This window comes from Saccostrea cucullata, unplaced genomic scaffold (genome assembly GCF_032062105.1).
Source record: "Saccostrea cucullata isolate Sc308-1 unplaced genomic scaffold, CSIRO_AGI_Scuc_v1 ctg458, whole genome shotgun sequence".
Classification (NCBI taxonomy): Eukaryota; Metazoa; Mollusca; class Bivalvia; order Ostreida; family Ostreidae; genus Saccostrea; species Saccostrea cuccullata.
The window spans coordinates 287,482-307,261 of record NW_026928578.1 but is presented as its reverse complement, the minus strand read 5'-3'; the positions used below and the strand labels follow the sequence as shown (position 1 = coordinate 307,261).

General features: G+C 34.6%; 1 protein-coding gene across 3 annotated transcripts; it reads left to right on the top strand.

Moving 5' to 3' along the window:
• The first annotated feature begins 18 nt into the window (after positions 1-18).
• Positions 19-19,314, top strand: LOC134278022 (tectonic-3-like). 3 transcript variants are annotated; one of them, XM_062760331.1, is made up of 16 exons: positions 19-310; positions 649-772; positions 1,029-1,135; positions 1,423-1,559; positions 2,921-3,017; positions 3,715-3,836; positions 4,100-4,217; positions 4,750-4,839; positions 5,107-5,169; positions 6,074-6,234; positions 6,375-6,500; positions 6,762-6,877; positions 7,709-7,840; positions 16,648-16,849; positions 17,034-17,186; positions 18,090-19,314. In XM_062760331.1, exons 1-16 carry the CDS (start codon positions 40-42, stop codon positions 18,336-18,338), a joined length of 2,268 nt encoding a protein of 755 aa, XP_062616315.1. In that variant the 5' UTR covers positions 19-39; the 3' UTR covers positions 18,339-19,314. The 3 variants fall into 3 exon arrangements, with proteins under 3 accessions (XP_062616315.1, XP_062616316.1, XP_062616317.1); XM_062760332.1 differs by lacking the exon at positions 5,107-5,169 and having other exon boundaries at positions 18,090-19,313; XM_062760333.1 differs by lacking the exons at positions 4,750-4,839; positions 5,107-5,169 and having other exon boundaries at positions 18,090-19,313.
• Positions 19,315-19,780: the final 466 nt, after the last annotated feature.

The window sequence follows — 19,780 nt, the reverse complement described above, 5'->3', positions numbered from 1 at the left end:
TTTATATGATACCCATGATGCACCTGTATTGTTTACATCATGGCGGCAAAAGGGAACATGTTTCTTGTAGGAACACGAATTTTGAACTCATTATTTTTGTTCATGCTTTTGACATCTGTAAATGCATCAACAACGGTTGAAACAACAACGGCAAATAACTTAACCGTGTCCACAACTGACGCAACGACTGTAGAAACAACTACGACAGAAGCTACAACTACACAAGTCCAAACAACGACCACCACAATACCCCCGACTACAACACCGCCAATACAGACCTTTGATCCGTCCGCCGTAGCTGCAAATATCAGTAAGTCAATATCTGCGAGTGACTGACCTCAAGAATTCCATACTCATAACTCAAGGCTGAAGGCTATATGTCCCCCCCACCCCCCCCCCCACCCCCCCTTAACCCTTTCCAAGTATTAGCTGTCCACTTTAACTTTTTCCTTTGGAAGCTAAATTTAAAGCTAAATTTTGCTAAATTTACTTCTCCCTAAAATTATATGCCCATTTTTAGTGTTAAATTTCTAAATTTGCATCTTGCTAGAAATGCAACTTATATGATGTGTATATGTATATATATACATATAAAATATATATATTAAAGTTATTTAAATTAAAATGCTCATGTATATGCTTTATTAGATTTAGGGCGATGTTGGTGTGATGTGACAGGAAATGCCTGTGATATAAACTGTTGCTGTGACACGGACTGTGATCAGACAGACATAGCTTCCTTTGATGGCCAGTGTAAGGAATCACCGATCAGGTATGTCATGTGATTGTGTTCATATAAAAACTAAATGAACAACGTAGCTTACCTTCTTCAAATTCTTGCCTTCTAGCATAGCTATCCAACTGAAGGTAATTTATATTGAAAATAAAAATATAATTTTTCTAAAACAGCATATAAAACCTTGCTGTTAAGGTTTATATGATATGAATAAACAAGATATTCTAATACTCCAATGCTAAATTTTAAACCCTTTGTTTGTACATGTATATAATTTGTATTGTATGAGCAGTGTGGACGCCAGATATTGTGTTCAGGAGGAGGTAATCCTGACAGATGATTCCGTCTACACATCGGAGAAAACTCAATCTGGCCTCTTCTGTATTTACAAAGACAACAGTAAGTGTGCTTATTCTCATTTTTTTAATGAGTAGAAATGTAAACAAATGTTTTCCACATATAAGATTATGTATGGATTCTTGTTAATCCAGGAAATACATAAGATTGATATTTAAATAATTGTAGCTGTATATACTCTTTTGAAAATTTTCAATATCCATGTCAGATTTCAGAAGTAATCATTTTTGTTTAATTTATAGTAGAATATTTTAAAATGAAACTCAACAGTTCACGTCACCTAATAAATTGTTGTATATGTAGTAATTTAATCATTGTTTTCATTTTAGACCAAGAGAGAAATTACTACAACATACCTGATATGATAAACTCCCTGGGAACGTTCAACTCGTACAGAGACCGATATGCAAGCTTCACTTATTCCCCAACAGTGTCAGCTGAAACTACATATTCACAGTTTTACAAGGTCTAATGGTTCTTCAATTTATTTCTAATTAAAAAAATAAATACGATTGTCAAAATCGTGGAAAAGCGTTTTTAAAAAAGTTGGGCGCACTAAGCTGAAAATTTCAGTAAATGTTTATTTATCATATTTAAGTGCATGTCGATTGATAATTTTTTGATTAAATATAGGCAAAAATAAAGATTTTATTATGCTTGAATGTGCCCGAGGTATTGTCCTACGGCGCACGGTAAAAAAAACGAGGGTTTATTAAAGAATACACAAGTTTGAATTCAAAATAAAAGTTTTAAATACATAAGATTTGGATTAAAATTATCCTAATTCAATTCCACAATCAATTTTGTAGTTTTTGTAAAAATTTTAAGGCATTTGCTTAATTTTTGGCAGTTTCTCGAGCATTCGAAATGGGAAATTGGTAAATACAACACACGAAAAATGGCGACGTTTTGTGACGTTACGGCGCACCGGAGAACAGCTCAGTTTTATTTCTATGTTGTAATGACACCTTTAGAGACTTGATATGACTATAGAAGAAAAAAGATTATAAAAATATCACCATATCTTAAGTATACAAATGAAATAGGAGTTTTCTTCTCATTTTTTTAATGAGCAAGTTTTTTTCCGAGTGTGTGAGTACATTTTTTACGGACAAACTTTAATGTAATTTAGCAAAGGACGCTGTCACAGTAGACCGCCGATATGATTTTCTATTAGTTGAATGATGGTGAGAATTTGTCCATAACTTACTAATTTTAAAATCGCATGAGGGTGCATTGGTTCTTCGGCTGTTTATGGAGACTAAAGAATGTGTAAAATGAAAATTTTTAAATTTCAGTGAAAACTTTTTTTTCAGCAAAGATAAAACGTACGCTGTTTTAACACTTTGATGTTATAATCCATGCGCTTTAAGCTGATACAATACTGGCATAAAATTCATAATTTGTTTATTTATGCATATATTTATCTGAAATTTTTCTGTGTATATTTAAAATATTACTAAATAACAGTGAAAATTTCAGAACGCAGTGATGTTTATTTTTCACACTAGACAACTTGTCCACGAAATTACGGGACAACCCTCGTCGATAAACAAATGAAGAAATATTGTAAAAAAGTTTACTGCACTCATATGAACTAAATATTATTATCAATAATAAAATATGGTTTTATACTGAGTGGTATGTTGTGCAAAATCATTTTCTGTGAAGAATATTTATAAATCGCTACATACCTGGTATAATTTACTGTGTACTCACAAGTGAAACCCTATATTTTAATATTGAAGGATTTAAAATGGTTTAAATTAAGTTCTTAATGCTGCTTTATGTCGTTATGTCATTTTCCTACTGAATGTTTCTCTGTAGGCAGGAGACCCTATCTTTGTTGTGTATGAGAACTTGGCTACAGGTTATTTGAACATCCCCCAGGGAGATCCTTACTGCTCCAGCAATAATCCAGTGTGTGAGTACATTTTTTACAAACTTTATATTCCTGTAGGCATATATCAGTGCACTGTATTACTTCTGTTTTAAAATTATTTTACATTCCAACAAGAGGAGAAATAGTGTAAAAGAAAATTTTCTACTTTTGAAAATCTTTTTTATCATTTGTACCATCAAATTTTATCTTTTTTCCCCCTTTCTGTCACTGAAATTTTACTCTGTGCTCTCCTCAACCTTTACAAATTTTTCTCTGAAGTTTTTAATATTTTTAAGACAGAAACTTCAACTGTGACACTTGTATTTGGACACTTTTTTGAGATTAATGAAGTGTCCAGGTTACTGAAACATATCATGGCATATAAATTTGAATTGTTCCCAAGAAATTTCATCAGAAACTTCAACTGTCCAGATTATTTTCATTTGGATTAACAAGGCTCAAATGTAGATGATAATCAGGGCAAATGCAAGAGGTTGACTTTTTTGTTTTCAAAAATTTTCCTCTTTAAAACCCAGTGTCATAAGGTGTGAGTTCAGAGTTGAGGTGTATATTATAAAAATTGTAAACATGGATTTAATCAACAATTTGGAGAAACTTTTTAAAATTTATCCATATCATGATGGTTAATATATTGTCACTGTCTTATAAAAGGGAAATATAATTTTGAGTATGCTTATTAGGAAAACAGGAGTTACATTGCTTAAATTTTACATTACAGCATACTTGGTTGACCAGAGTTTTAAGTGTACACGACAGATCCGAACACTGAGTGCCACCACCTGTCTGACCACATCCTACCTGAGTGCCTCCACTTACCTGTCCAATGTCAGAATCGTCAAGGTAGAAACCATACCTGTTGTATTTGTTTGTAATTATCATCATATGTGTATACTTCTTTCAGAAAAAATATGGAAACCTATATCAAAGTTTGTATTCCACAATGTAATAATGTAAAATGTAAACAATTTTTTTTTTATTTTTAAGAGATACAAAAAGGAAAACAATTTGAAATTATCATTCACTTGCTTCAGTTTTACTTTTTTTGCTTTTCTCCATACCATGAGCAATTAAATTTAATGCAAGTAAAATGTTTGATTTTACAGACCCCGTACCTTTTTACCTGGATTATAAATGGTACGGAGATAACGACCCCAGCCCCGACGACAACGGCAGCACCCACAACCCCCGCCCCCACAACGGTTCCCGTGACAACATCCAATGGTAACAGTCGGTCTTAGCTCCTAGTTCTAGCTGGAATTCAAAAAATGTGTTCAAAATCTTGTAGATGAATTTTTATTTTTGTTTGATCTTGGTTTGTTACAAACAGTATATACTTAATTTGATGCTGCATAAACATTCATCACAAATACATGTATAATAATTTTCCTCAGCCTTATGTAACTTCAGTACAGGAATAATCTTATTTGGAAAATATTAAGCCAACTTTTTATCTCAGCTTGCTCATCAATAATGAATTTCGAGAAATTACAGATAAATTGAATAGCATATTAACAGGCATGTTTCTCCTTCCATGTATAAAAATGATTAAATCTAAACACTGGTACTTTGATAAGCATATTAGATTTCAGTATAACTGCATGATTGTTTTTTTTTATTATTTCACTTTTATATATCATCTAACTTTTGTAATGTGTGCATTTATTTATTTTGATTTCATGTATACAAAGGTATATATATTTTTTGTTTATGGCTGCTCTTTGTTATCTCTCTCTGTCAATGACCTGATTTGTAGACACTAATACCACAGTAGACACCACCACGCTGCCACCGACCACCACCACTACCACCACCCAGGCTACCACCACCGTGTTACAGACAACAGGTATAGTCCACAGGAAGCCATGCAGTCTTAGGAAATAAAAACATTCTTAAAATGAGATTTGTATGATAATAAGGTTTAATTTAAATCTCCCTTTGATAAGAGTGCCCACACCCGCCAGCCCTTGTGCAGGAATAAATGGAGTAATTATTTAAAAAATAATGGGAAAAATGCAGCCTCATATACCACATCTAAGGTTGAAGTCATAAAGTTTGCATCTTTGATATTTATCAATTTAAATGTGAATCAACCTGACCATTGTTAATACAGGTTCAGCAGTTGATACTGTCACTGCTTTATTGGACAATGTTACCATGGTGACTGATGAGGAAGGTTAACACTTATTTTTAATGTGCTTCAGAATTTTAGAAAAAGAATAGAATTTCAGGCCTCAAGATCTCCATATCTTGGTGCACACTGCAGTTGAAATGCGCTAACACATATATAATAAGCAGATCTAAGCAGGAATAAGCTTATATTCTGGACAAACTTTCATATTAAATGCACAGATATTTCTATTGATCAAAGTTTTGCACCTCTTTGAGTGAACATGTATCTTGTTTCTCCCTGGGTACCTCTTTGAGTGTATCTTGTTTCTCCCCGGGTGCCTCTTTGAGTGTATTTTTTTTCTCCCGTGGGCGCCTCTAGGAATGTATCTTGTTTCTCCCTCAGTGCCCTAGCCATTTCTGTCTTTTTGCTTTGATCAATGTTGCAGCTTGAAGCAGAAAGTTCCTCCTGCAGGTGTTTCCAGCCATAATGATTAACCTTCAATTTCTCCTTTTCCTTTATAAACTCTTTATATACACATACTGATCATCTATGATCATGTTTTCTGATGGCAGTCTGTATACCTGGCACTAGTATATTTTATGACTATTCCTCATCTTTATGAAAATCCTACATTTAAATGCATGTTAGATACCATAACTTTCAGGAATTGCCATTCTTGTTAAATTATTCCTCATTGACTTGCCAGCTTTATATATAGCTTTAAGCATACTCTTTGGATTGCCCTTGAACATATGTTAAATCATTCAAATCAATATTCATTTGCATGTACTTTTATTAAATTTTATTCATAAGATGTAATTGCATGAAATTTATGCATACATTATATATGTCTTTAACATTAATCTTATTCAAAATATAAATGCTTCTTGCATGTTTAATGTACTAGTACTCACTCTGTAGCATATGAATCTTTGTGCCTTTCTTTATGACATGTTGCTGTTTTTAGTTGAGCGGTCCCTGTATAACAATAGCTACACTATGGAGTTTGAGCTGGAGAGAGTGGAGTGTCAGGACCAGACTGGTCTGGTGGTGGACTGTCCCTTCACCCCCACATCACCACCTAATGCCACCTTCAACACCTCACACTGTAATAATGTCGTTCTGGGGGTGAGTGTAGATAAAAAATACCAAAGAAAATGGTCAAACACTTGGAAAGAATATTTTTATAATAAAATTTTTTGTCAAGTATGCATGGTGGTGTTGAGGTTGTTAGTATGTCAGTAAATGTGAAATATTTTCCACGCTAGGTTGAATATCATCTCACCCATGATGGATCTAATGGAATTTCCAGAGCTGGAGTTCGCTTGACTATTGGAAATATCCAGGAATCCGATCTACCACTTACTCAGACTTACGGCTCCTCTTTTACCTCAGTAAGAGTTCAGTGTTATATAACATCCATATGTATGCTCAACAACTTCGTTTAATTAAGTCAAATAATGTCTTATTTTATTCCATTTACATTTGAAAAATTGACTTCATATTGACATGATATGAAATTTTATGAAATTAAAGAAATGCTTTTTGAGAAGTTAAAAGTGTTGACATTTTAAGGGATTTTTTAGATGATAAAAGTTTTCGCTACCTGTGTAAAAACGTATGCTTTGCCTTACAAATTATGTTTTATTCAATAGGTTAATGAAATAAATAAGACAATCGTAGAAAGAAGTGGAAACCCAGGATACATTATAGGAAAACCAGTAAGAGCTGGTGTCCTAGTTCTAAATGCCACAGGGGATAGTGGTAATAGGTAAGAAATAATACATTACAGGGGTTAGTGGTAATAGGGCAAGAATTAATATATCATAGAGGATAGTGGTAATAGGTAAGAAGTAATACAGTAAAACTCGGTTATAACGAAGTCACTGGGACCTGTGAAATTAATTCGCTATATCTGTTATTCGTTATATCCGTATAAGGAATTTATTAAAATTATTTAGTTGGGGATCCAGGATAACTTCGCCCTATCCGTAAATTCACAATATCCGTGTTCGTACTAAACAAGTTTTGCTGTACTTCTCAGGGGATAGTGGTAATAGGTAAGAAATTATACATCAGAGGGGATAGTGGTCATAGGTATGAAATAATACATCACATGGAATAGTGGTAATAGGTAAGAAATAATACATTACAAGGAATAGTGGTAATAGGTAAGAAAATAATACATCACAGGGGATAGTGGTAATAGGTAAGAAATAATACATCACATGGGATAGTGGTCATAGGTAAGAAATTATACATCACAGGGGATAGTGGTCATAAGTAAGAAATAATACATCACAGGGGATAGTGGTATATGTATTATGTGAGAAATGGTAACTTAGGCCACATTGAAGGGAAACGAAAAAAATCATACATGATCAGAAAAAATTGCATGTTGTCAATATGTGTAGTGCCAATTAATGGTTCAGCCAATCACTGCATTCCAAATTGTTGCAATAAATTTTGAATTCCTAAATGTGTATTATGAAAATGTACTGTAAGTCATTTTAATGTAAAGAAGATCAATGTTTAAATGCAAATGTACCTGTTATATCTGTACATGTATATAAGAATTTGAATGTGCCTGTTTAATCTCCAGGTACGCTATAGTGGAGGAGATGTATAACATGACAATCATCAAGGGCTCGGCCACAGGCACCTGTCTGACGGACGCGGCCACCAGGCAGCAGATTAACTTTGGTATCAACATGGCGTCAGGATGCCTGATCAGGTAAAACTACGAAAAACTCTGGTTAGAGAAAGGTTATCTCACCCAGCATTGAGCATTTCTTATTGAAATGTAATTTATGATTGTAAAAGAAACCAAAGATCTTTAAAGTTTCGTACTGTTTAAATAATAATAAATCCTTTGGATCTGATTACATGTATATGTATCAGCTCATGAATGCTATAGTATATGTTAACGTGTTGACCACTAGTGATTTTGATGCAATGTTGACAAGAGAAATATATTGTGTATATATGCCAATTACTATGTACTACACCATGTAAAATATCATTAACTGTAAAATCTATGCAGCTAAATATAGAGATAAGATGAGCCGTTCAAAGCAAAAACCCCCCTTATGTCAAAAATTTTCGAAAATGACTTTTTTCTTGAAAAATGATGTAGACCCTTAGGTAAATATAACCTGTAAATATTACAGGTGTATCTTGTTCCGTTACCGATTTACAGGTATTCAAAGTATGCATCGTTTATACGACTGACGTCATATTTTATAAATTTTCTATTGTAGCGACGTCGACGTTTTAGCGACGTAATAAAAACAAGAATTACTTATACGCAATAATTTGGTATTGTTTGCCGTTCTGATTAATATATATATGCTTAATTTGTTGTTTTCTTTTTTATGAGAAAGTTCAGTTCATTTTTTTCTGATTTTAATTAAAAATATGTCAATGGAGTTTAAAAAGTCATATGATTCGCTGACTTAGAGAAAACATTACAAATAATTGATAGGTCTTTATAAAACATTACAAATAATTGATAGGTCTTTTATAAAGTAACATTCACTTTCAATTTTACTACTTAAGTTCAGCCCAAATCTTTCAAAACCAGCAACAATAAAAATTATTTTAGCTCCTATCAATTTATTTAATTTGATAATTGATTTTACTTGTCCAACCTTTGCCTTCAAAACACTGACCAAGAGACAGCATTAAGGGGCAGGGGCCTGCGCTTTTATTGATGAACACGACATAAGGATTTTGTAAAGTATGGTATATCATTGTAATTGATGAGTACCATTTATCCTTTTTTCTAAATACTGAACTACATTTATGCATATTCTTTGCTTAATTATGTCCTCGTTTGTTTAAAAAAATATTAGAAGCAAAGGGGGAGAACTGCAATGAAATAAAAATATATACATGTAGGTACTAATATAAAGTCAATTTAGACTAGATATATACATGTTAAATCTGTAATTTATGAATAGTTAAAGTGTACTTTCAGATTTCAAATTAAGAAATAACTAAGAAAAACATGAGCCAAAAAACTGAGAAAATGGGTAAGGCATTTGATTCAGCTTTTAAAAAAATTGTATATTTTATTATTTTCTACCATACAATCATGTACAAGTAATTAATATATAGAAGATTGCCAAACATACAGCCCCATCTATATCTATCAACAAAATTATGAGAGTCGACCCTCTTGTGCTTTACGCATAGATCTATGAAAATGAAAGTAATGACTTCTACTTTCTCAATATATAAGTCAGTTATGCGGTCCGAAAAAAACATGCATGTATGTTTAAAAAAACATACATTTCACAGTTTAAAAAAAAACCAGGTTGTTATGAGGCAAATTTCACAGGTCAACACTTATAATATATCATGAAGGTCCTCTGAAAATGTACAAGAATGTCAAAAACAAAAAAAAATATAAAAAAAAACAACGTGTAAGTCAGGGGCCAAATCAGAGCAGCTTTTAAAGTCCTCGACACAAATGTACAATATTTGATGACCGTCTTCATAGAAAAAAAAAACACATAAAGAAATTCTATAGAAAAGAGAACATGTTTTACGCTCGAAATCTGCACATTGGACTGTCTTTCGAATAAAATGCTTCTCATAAATTATATGTGTAAAATATATTCTATCCCAGTCTACCCAACATTTTACACACATACAAAGAAGCTCCACTGTGCAGAAGGGGGGATGCTGGCCATTCTCTGTCACTTCATTAACATTTGAACATGTGACCATCCTTACCAACTTACAAGGAGTCCACGTGTTCTGAAAGAGGGGGGAGGAGTTTAGTAGGTTACTTTTGTGTTAGTCTTTAGTTGAATTTACACTTAGACCAGTCCTTCGGATGAGTCTGTATAAACCGCGGTCCCGCGTCGCAGTAAGTGCTGGCACGAAAAAGATCCCTCACTGCTCAATGGCCATAAATGCAAAATTTGCAGCTCTCTACCGGCAAGTGGTGGCGTCTCCATATGAGTTAAATATTCTCGAGATGGACGTTTAACAACATACAAACAATCAATCTACTAGTATTTAAATTTAAACACTTGAGAAAGGGTCATCACCTGAAGTTTCGCAAGTTATCTAGAACCTTTGTTTATATAAGATGTTTCCGAAGTTATCTAGAAACCTTTTTTATACAAGATATATCCGACTTTTGTGTTTGACACCTTTAGCGGAAAGTATATAGGGAACTTATACTGCGTCGCTAGTGATCTAGCTTTTTTAGGTCACCTGAGTAAACTCAGGTGACCTATTGCTATCTGTTTTTGTCTGTCGTCGTCCGTCGTCTGTCGTCCGTCGTGCGGTGTGCGTCGTGCGTTAACATTTAAACATTTTCAGCTTCTTCTCTGAAACCACTGAACCAATTTCAACCAATTTTGGCATAGAGCATCTATGGGTGAAGGGGAACAAAAATTGTGAATTTCACTGGTCCCCGCCCCCCTGGGGCCTGGGGGGTGGGACAAAAATCACTAAAATTAGTGCAATCTTTAAAAATCTTCTTCTTTACTCCCGGAGATCAAGCAGTCAAACTGTTGGTATGATTGTAATCAGCATTGAGTCCTCTACCGAAATTGTGAAATTCATGGCCCCAGGGTCAGGGGTTCTGGTGTTAGGGCGGGGCTCTATTGATTATATAGTGAAAATGCATTAATTCTTTGAAAATCTTCTTCTCTGCTCTTGGGAATTTAATAAACAAATTAAGTTCTTAGTTATGATGAGCAAGAGTGGCTCTACCAAAATTGTGAATTTTATGGCCCCAGGGTCCGGGGTTCTGGTGTTAGGGCGGGGCTCTATTGATTATATAGTGAAAATGCATTATTTCTTTGAAAATCTTTTTTTCTGTTCCTGAGTATTAAATAAACTAATTAAGTACATAGTTATGATGAGCAAGAGTGTCTCTACATAAATTGTGAATTTTATGGCCCCAGGGTCAGGGGTTCTGGTGTTAGGGCGGGGCTCTATTGATTATATAGTGAAAATGCATTAAATCTTTGAAAATCTTTTTCCCTGCTCCTAGGTATTAAATAAACTAATTGAATAAAAAGTTATGATAAGCAAGAGTGCCTCTACCAAAATTGTGAAATTCATGGCTCCAGGGTCAGGGGTTCTGGTGTTAGGGCGGGGCTCTATTGATTATATAGTGAAAATGCATTAAATCTTTGAAAATCTTCTTCTCTGCTCCTAGGTATTAAATAAACTAACTATGTAAATAGTTATGATGAGCAAGAGTGCCTCTACCAAAATTGTGAAATTCATGGCCCCAGGGCCAGGGGTTCTGGTGTTAGGGCGGGGCTCTATTGATTATATAGTGAAAATGCATGAAATATTTGAAAATCTTCTCTGCTCCTAGGTTTTAAATATTAAACTAATTAAGTACATAGTTATGTTCAGCAAGAGTGCCTCTACCAAAATTGTGAATTTTATGGCCCCAGGGTCAGGGGTTCTGGTGTTAGGGCGGGGCACTTTAATGATTATATGGTGAAAATACAGTACATCTATGAAAATCTTTTTCTCTACTCCTGGGTAATAAGCAGATGAACTATTTACATAGTTATGAATTGGGCTCTTCTTCCAGAATTGTGAATTTCAAGGCCCCCTGGGTCAGGGATACCAAAATGGGGAGGGGGGGGGGGGGGCTCTACTTATATACTGAAAATGAATTGTTTGAAATCTGATCCTTGGTATTAATCAAACATTTTTAGGTCACCTGAGTAACTCAGGTGACCTATTGCCATCCGTTTTCGTCCGTCGTCGTCCGTCGTGTGTCGTGTGTTAACATTTGAACATTTTCAGCTTCTTCTCTGAAACCACTGAACAAATTTCAACCAAATTTGGTATACAGCATCTATGGGTGTAGGGGAACAAAAATTGTGAATTTCATGTTCCCTGCCCCCCTGGGGCCTGAGGGGTGGGGCCAAAACCACTAAAATTAATGAAATCTTTAAAAATCTTCTTCTTTACTCCTAGATATCAAGCAGGCAAACTATTGGCATGAATGTAATGAGCATTGAGTCCTCTACCAAAATTGTGAAATTCATGGCCCCAGGGTCAGGGGTTCTAGTACTAGGGCGGGGCTCTATAGATTATATAGTGAAAATGCATTATTTCTTTGAAAATCTTCTTCTCTGCTCCTGGGTATTAGATAAACTAACTAAGCACATAGTTATGATGAGCAAGAGTGCCTCTTCCAGATTTGTGAATTTTATGGCCCCAGGGTCAGGGGTTCTGGTGTTAGGGCGGGGCTCTATAGATTATATAGTGAAAATGCATTATTTCTTTGAAAATCTTCTTCTCTGCTCCTGGGTATTTAATAAACAAATTAAGCACATAGTTATGATGAGCAAGAGTGCCTCTTCCAGATTTGTGAATTTTACGGCCCCAGGGTCAGGGGTTCTGGTGTAAGGGCGGGGCTCTATAGATTATATAGTGAAAATGCATTATTTCTTTGAAAATCTTCTTCTCTGCTCCTGGGTATTAGATAAACTAACTAAGCACTTAGTTATGATGAGCAAGAGTGCCTCTTCCAGATTTGTGAATTTTATGGCCCCAGGGTCAGGGATTCTGGTGTTGGGGTGGGGCTCTATAGATAATATAGTGAAAATGCATTATTTCTTTGAAAATCTTCTTCTGTGCTCCTGGGTATTAGATACACTAAATAAGCACATAGTTATGATGAGCAAGAGTGCCTCTTCCAGAATTGTGAATTTTATGGCCCCAGGGTCAGGGGTTCTGGTGTTAGGGCGGGGCTCTATAGATTATATAGTGAAAATGCATTATTTCTTTGAAAATCTTCTTCTCTGCTCCTGGGTATTTAATAAACAAATTAAGCACATAGTTATGATGAGCAAGAGTGCCTCTTCCAGATTTGTGAATTTTACGGCCCCAGGGTCAGGGGTTCTGGTGTTAGGGCGGGGCTCTATAGATTATATAGTGAAAATGCATTATTTCTTTGAAAATCTTCTTCTCTGCTCCTGGGTATTAGATAAACTAACTAAGCACTTAGTTATGATGAGCAAGAGTGCCTCTTCCAGATTTGTGAATTTTATGGCCCCAGGTTCAGGGATTCTGGTGTTGGGGTGGGGCTCTATAGATAATATAGTGAAAATGCATTATTTCTTTGAAAATCTTCTTCTGTGCTCCTGGGTATTAGATACACTAAATAAGCACATAGTTATGATGAGCAAGAGTGCCTCTTCCAAAATTGTGAATTTTATGGCCCCAGGGTCAGGGGTTCTGGTGTTAGGGCGGGGCTCTATAGATTATATAGTGAAAATGCATTATTTCTTTGAAAATCTTCTTCTCTGCTCCTGGGTATTAGATAAACTAACTAAGCACATAGCTATGATGAGCAAGAGTGCCTCTTCCAGATGTGTGAATTTTATGGCCCCAGGATCAGGGGTTCTGGTGTTAGGGTGGGGCTCTATAGATAATATAGTGAAAATGCATTATTTCTTTGAAAATCTTCTTCTCTGCTCCTGGGTATTAGATTAACTAACTACTGTAAATCACTTTTTATTCGCGAGAACTTTATTTTCGCGTTATTACGGTATGCTCGCGAAAATTTCATTCTCGCGTAAAATAGAATTCCTTAAGATTATATAGAGCAATAACCACGATTCGTGAAAATTTTGTTTCATTAATAAAGAGGCAATGATTATCTCGCGAAAGTAAGGTGTCGCGAAAATTAAGTGATCTACAGTAAACACATAGTTATGATGAGCAAGAGAGCCTCTTCCAAAATTGTGAATTTTATGGCCCCAGGGTCAGGGGTTCTGGTGTTAGGGCGGGGCTCTATAGATAATATAGTGAAAATGCATTTATTCTTTGTAAATATTTTTCTTTGCTCCTGGGTATTAGATTAACTAACTAAGCACATAGTTATGATGAGCAAGAGTGCCTCTTCCAAAATTGTGAATTTTATGGCCCCAGGGTCAGGGGTTCTGGTGTTAAGTCGGGACTCTATTGATTATATAGTAAAAATACATTTATTCTTTGTAAATATTTTTCTTTGCTTCTGGGTTTTAAGCCAATGATCCAAGTATATATATATTTATGATGAAGAAAGGTGCATCTAGCAAAGTGGTTTTTAATGCCCCAGGGTCAAAGGGGCGGGGGGGGGGGGGGGGGTTACATAGCCTGAAAATAAATTAATGCTTTGAAATCTGCTCTTTGGTATTAATCAACCATTTTATGATAAAATTTGCAAAATTTTGAAATATATGGCCCTGGGTCAGTGGTTCCTTTGGGGTGAGGTGCACAACTGGTTATAAAGTGGAAGTGCATTTTCTCTTTGTTACTCTGATCTACCTCTGGGTATTAAGTAAATAGAGTAAGCATGCTAAGTTAATAATTATGATAAGCAATGGTGCCTCTTTCAAAATTGTAAATTGTGAATTTCATGGCCTCCTGTTTAAACACGAACCAAATTTAATTTTTTGAAAGTTGTTACACAATACTCAGGTGACCTATAAGGCCTCTTGTCTAGTGATGCTGTAGTCTCTCTCTATTTCAGGCAAGTTAAGCAACGGCGAGCCTGTTTAACCATTGAGTGGGTGACCGCTCAAAACATGGAAAGTAATGAGATATAGGCCTATCTAAATGACATGCAAAAATTTAGGAGCTTTTCAGACAAACATGATTATGTATACTTTGTGGTGTCAAGATCATTTATTTAATGATTTGTTTGTATCTTTCATTAAGCACTTTAAACTGAAATTCTGTATCATTGCAAACGTTGTTTAAGGATACATTGTAATTGTTTGAACAGCAAATTGAAAATTGCATTCACGATTTCCGTCATTTTATTGTCTCCTGATGGAATCTCAATATATTGATAAAAAAAACTTCACTATTATTTCTTATTTATTTTTTTCACATTTGCATCTACAATGTCAAAGATTTGTCTTGGTACAGGTCCACTAAAAATGTTTTCCCGTTCACATAGGTTAAAAAAAACATGTCAGAACGTTTTTCAAATCATTCGACAAAAGGGTTTATAACATGATAAATACTCCTAGCTCTCTGATATTCCAAGATCTAGCATTGTGGAAAAAAATTATGTATAAAAAGGTTATGTTCACTTGCATGTGATCTTCCTGGTAAAAAATTACGAACATTTACTTCTTGGTACGGTAAACGAGAATTAGATCGGAAAAATCCAAAGTGATAAAAATATTTTGGAAATGTATTTTTTTTTTGCGCTCAATTTACACTCAGGTGAACAAATATTGTGCTTACAATCATGCACATAAAAAAAAAATCCGGGAGGGGGGGTTGCATAGGGCCCCTCTCCGCATTTTTTCTGAATTCATGTAATTTAAATTTCCACTGTTAACATTAGCATGCAATGATGCCCGGGGGGGGGGGGGGGGGGGGGGGGGGGGGGGGGGGGGGGGGTTAAGAATAACTTAACAAGCAATTAGATAAATAATGTAGGTGTGCATGTCAAATACAGTACTTTTCAGAACTTCAAAAATTTTGTAAACAGAGATACATGTATGTATTTATTTCTATATATGCTTTATTACATACATTCTTATAATTTTTTTGGTGGTGGTGGTGGGGGGGGGGGGGTTACAACAGTATTAACAAGGTATCGATATTTTCAACACATAACAAAAAAGGAGAATGTCGGATGTACGTCTTTTCAATTAATGTAGCTTTGTTTTCTGAACTAGGGTCACTTTTCTTCCAAAAGGTTCTGGGTCTACTATAAATGAAAAAAAAATACCCCGGATTTAGATCTGGCATTGGTGTGGTTTAACAATGCTGTCATTCAGTTTTCATTGGTGTTAATTCCTGTGCAGTTTTCTTGACATGTGAATAAGTCCAATAAATTTTCGCCAAGACTTCGGATTAAAAAAACACAGTTCAAACTACTCTTCCCTTCCTTCCTTTTTAAAAATATTTTTACACTCAATATCATCATTGCATGTAATTATATTTTGTCGTTGTTGAATAAGAAAAAGTCGTAAATCTGAATTTTAAACAATAGTTGCATGTTTTATTTAATTTAACTGAAAACTTATATTATACATGGAACAGAATTATTGACAAATTTTATGCATTTAATTAGAACATTCTTAGGTCGTTTTAATGTGTAATGCACATGTAGTTTAACAACAATCAGAGTCAGATATGTTATGAAATAGACAAAAGTCATGAAAGAAAATATGCAGAAAGCACAACGAAGAAAATTCTGTGACGTAAAACATAGCATGTAGTTGGAAAGCAGTCAGTGCACGATATATTTTGATCGCAGTTTTTGTTGCAAAACAATGACGTCGCTTTTTCTATTGTGACGTAAAATTCTGTCAGATTACATAAGGGGGGTTTTTGCTTGGAACGGCTCAGATTATATTGCATGATTGAAAACTGGCCTACACATTTATTTGGTTTTAGAACCTGAGCAAAATGCTCATCTGAGCTTTTCTGATTAAATTGTCAAATGATAAAATGTCTGTCAATCAGGTGTCATCTGTAAACTTTTTATATTCAACTTTATTGTTGAGAGATTTTCCCAGAATGGAGTTTTCTTTTCAGGTTCAATTTATATAACGTGTCAGCAGATCAGTATTGTCAGGCCATGCAGGAGGTCGTGATTGACGCCATGGAGGGCGTGGTGGACACTGTGACCCGGGACGACCCCACCAGACTGAGGCGGGTCGCGACCTACGGGAATTCTGACCCACTAAAACCAGGAGACTGGGTTCAGATACTGAGGGAGCCACCAGCTCCTGCAGAAGTGAGTTCACCTTGTATACATTAACATGCTCTAATATTTTAAAATGTTTCTGGTTTTTGTAATTTCATATAATAAAAACATCTCTCTTCAAATTCACCACTGATGCAATGGAGCAATTATTGCAAAAAAATCTTTTAAAAGTATTTAAACCAAAGAAATAAAACCTGTCTTTTTTTTGATTTAGGGTTCCAACACCCAGGAGGGTCCTGTGTGCACAATGTCCATGGGGATGCATACAGAGATCCTGTATGCCAACACGGGAGCTTTAGCAAACCCTCAACCCAAAATCATAGGAGTCTCGTACAGATACGAGCCTAGACAAGATGTTACATACACAGTAGGATTTTATTTTCATTTCAAATACTTTAAACATACCTTTTTCCGCCAATCAAAATTTTGCTGATTACAGTATCTGTTTTAATTCCCCAGTATATTTTTACACTGAATTCTTGAATTGCAATTTTTGGTCTTAAATGCACTTTAAGTGAGTTTTCACAAATTTCCATGGAAAGTTTGTGATTGCAAAGTATAAATGAAAGCTGAACATGACTCGTAAATAGAAAAATGCCATATTAGCTTTACTGTTACTGATATCAACATTTGGGTATATCCTTTGCATTCGTTACACCCTGACTGCTTTATTGTCAAGCAATGGGTACCAGCGTGGAAAGGGGACTCATGTTGTTGCTGGTTATCGTACATTTCCTTTGTTTAAAGTTTGTTGTAGTATACATGTATTTGTTTGTATAGTGTATACTGAACTGAACTGTGTTCAAATGATTCAAGATTCTTCGGTATCTCTCTCTCCCTGGCCGTGGAAGAAGTACACAGTTATTTTTGTTGCTACCAAGTGTTTTACAATAGCTGTACAGCAATATCAGTCTACAAAGGTGACAACTGATGACAGTGAATAATGACTACCGGTACATTAAGAGAATCGCTTATATAGGACCCTCAGATAGAGTGACGAATAAAAGAATATGGCCTGCAAAAAAGGGTGTCCAAGCACAACATTTACATGATTTTTTATATTTTTAAAAAGATATATACCAGGCACGTAAATAATCATGTACAAAGAATAGTGTGTAAAAATAACATTATCTATGAGAAATGTAGGATTTGTTTCATATTTTAAAAAAATACATATATATGATACCACTTTATAAATTATAATTATGTATAATGGGGAGATTTGCAGTAATTGAAGAATATGATAAGAAAGTGTTGAATATTTTTACAGTGTGAAGGGTCACGTTGTACACCAGGAAATACAGAGGTGGATCAATCATTTGAGGTGCGACACTCAGTGACTTTTATCGATGCATCTCAACCTGCCACTGGTTATGTGGGGGAGCCACCTGTCTTCCTGGCAAAAGTGCCCAGCGATTTCTTCTATCCATTTGACAGCAGCCATGCATCTCAAATTAGACTGTTTAATTATTATCACATAATTTGTTTTTTCTTACTATGCAAAAATTTTATTTCATAGGGGATGTATTTTGTAGGTTTTATTTATTTTTAGTAATTTCAAATTGAAAGGGAATCATGTTCGATGCTTGCTTGAGAACCTACTTAAATGTAGTTTAAGTATTGTAAGTTGATATCAGGGGTTTTCGCTCTTATTAAGATGATTTAAGATGATTTAAGGAATCTGCTTCCAAATAATGTCCAAGATGAAATTGTATATTTACATATATCTGATCCTCTGAAATCATGGTTCTCTGCATTTAATTTCCATCAAGTTGCAAATGTCACTTTCTTAAAACAAGAAAAGTCATTTTATCTTATCTTTCACATCAACATAAGATCTTATTTAATCACATCAGTTAAACTTTGCAACGTTAGATCTTATTAAATGAAACTCAGGTTTTTCCTTGTATGAATTGCTAAACAGACTGTATTCCTAGATGGGAATACAAATTAAATAATGATTTTCAAGAAAAGAGAACTCTGAATTACAGAAAGATACATACACTCATAGATGAACATGTATAAAGGCTAGATAACTCAGATGATGTTGTAATTATTTTGTGCAGGTGGTTGTAAGAATGTTAATGTCTTAAAAATTACTTCCTCACAATGTCAAGGTTTTGTAATTTCCATACCCCATACAAACACTTGACATTATGAGGATGTTATTATTAGTGCTGTATATAAATGATGTAAATGTTATATGATTTAGATGACTTTGAAGAATGCAAGTTGATGACATTTCTTTGACTGTGTGGTTGTGAATAATTTTTGTACTGTGATATAGGTGTATTTAACAAGAGAGATACTGATTAATGATATGTTATCCGTCCTAGCTAGTGTATAGATTTAGCTTATGAAATCTATGCACTTTTATTTGTATTCGTATATATGGTTAACTTTAAGAGTTGTGACTAGCTGATGTGAGATTTTATGAATCTTGTGAACATGGGATATACTGAAAGTTTTATACTTTGATACTTAGAAATTAAAGAGTATATTTAAAGTACTTTTCAGTTGTAGTAAATGAAACAATGTATGCAGTAGAGAGACTATTTGAGGAGTGCATACCACCAATGTTTTTGACCTTGTACTATATACGTTTATAAACTCAAGGTCAATCTTGAACATCAAAATAGAATCCAGGCCATAACTTGAGAACCCTTTGATATTATAAGATTTCAAACTTGGAACATAGTAAGAACTCAATGATACAAGGTGCACTGCATCAGAATTTTGACCTTGACCCCTTTCTTTATCAAGGTAAAATAGATAAAACATTACTAGACCATAACTTGAGAAGCCTTTGACAATTAAATTCAAACTTGGAACATGTAGAGGGGGTATATATGAAGGCTGAAAGCCAATTTTTTTTTCACTTTGACATACATGTATTTAGAGTTGAGGTTAATCTTTTATATTAAAACATAGTCCAGGTCAGCACGAGAGAATTTTTTGACA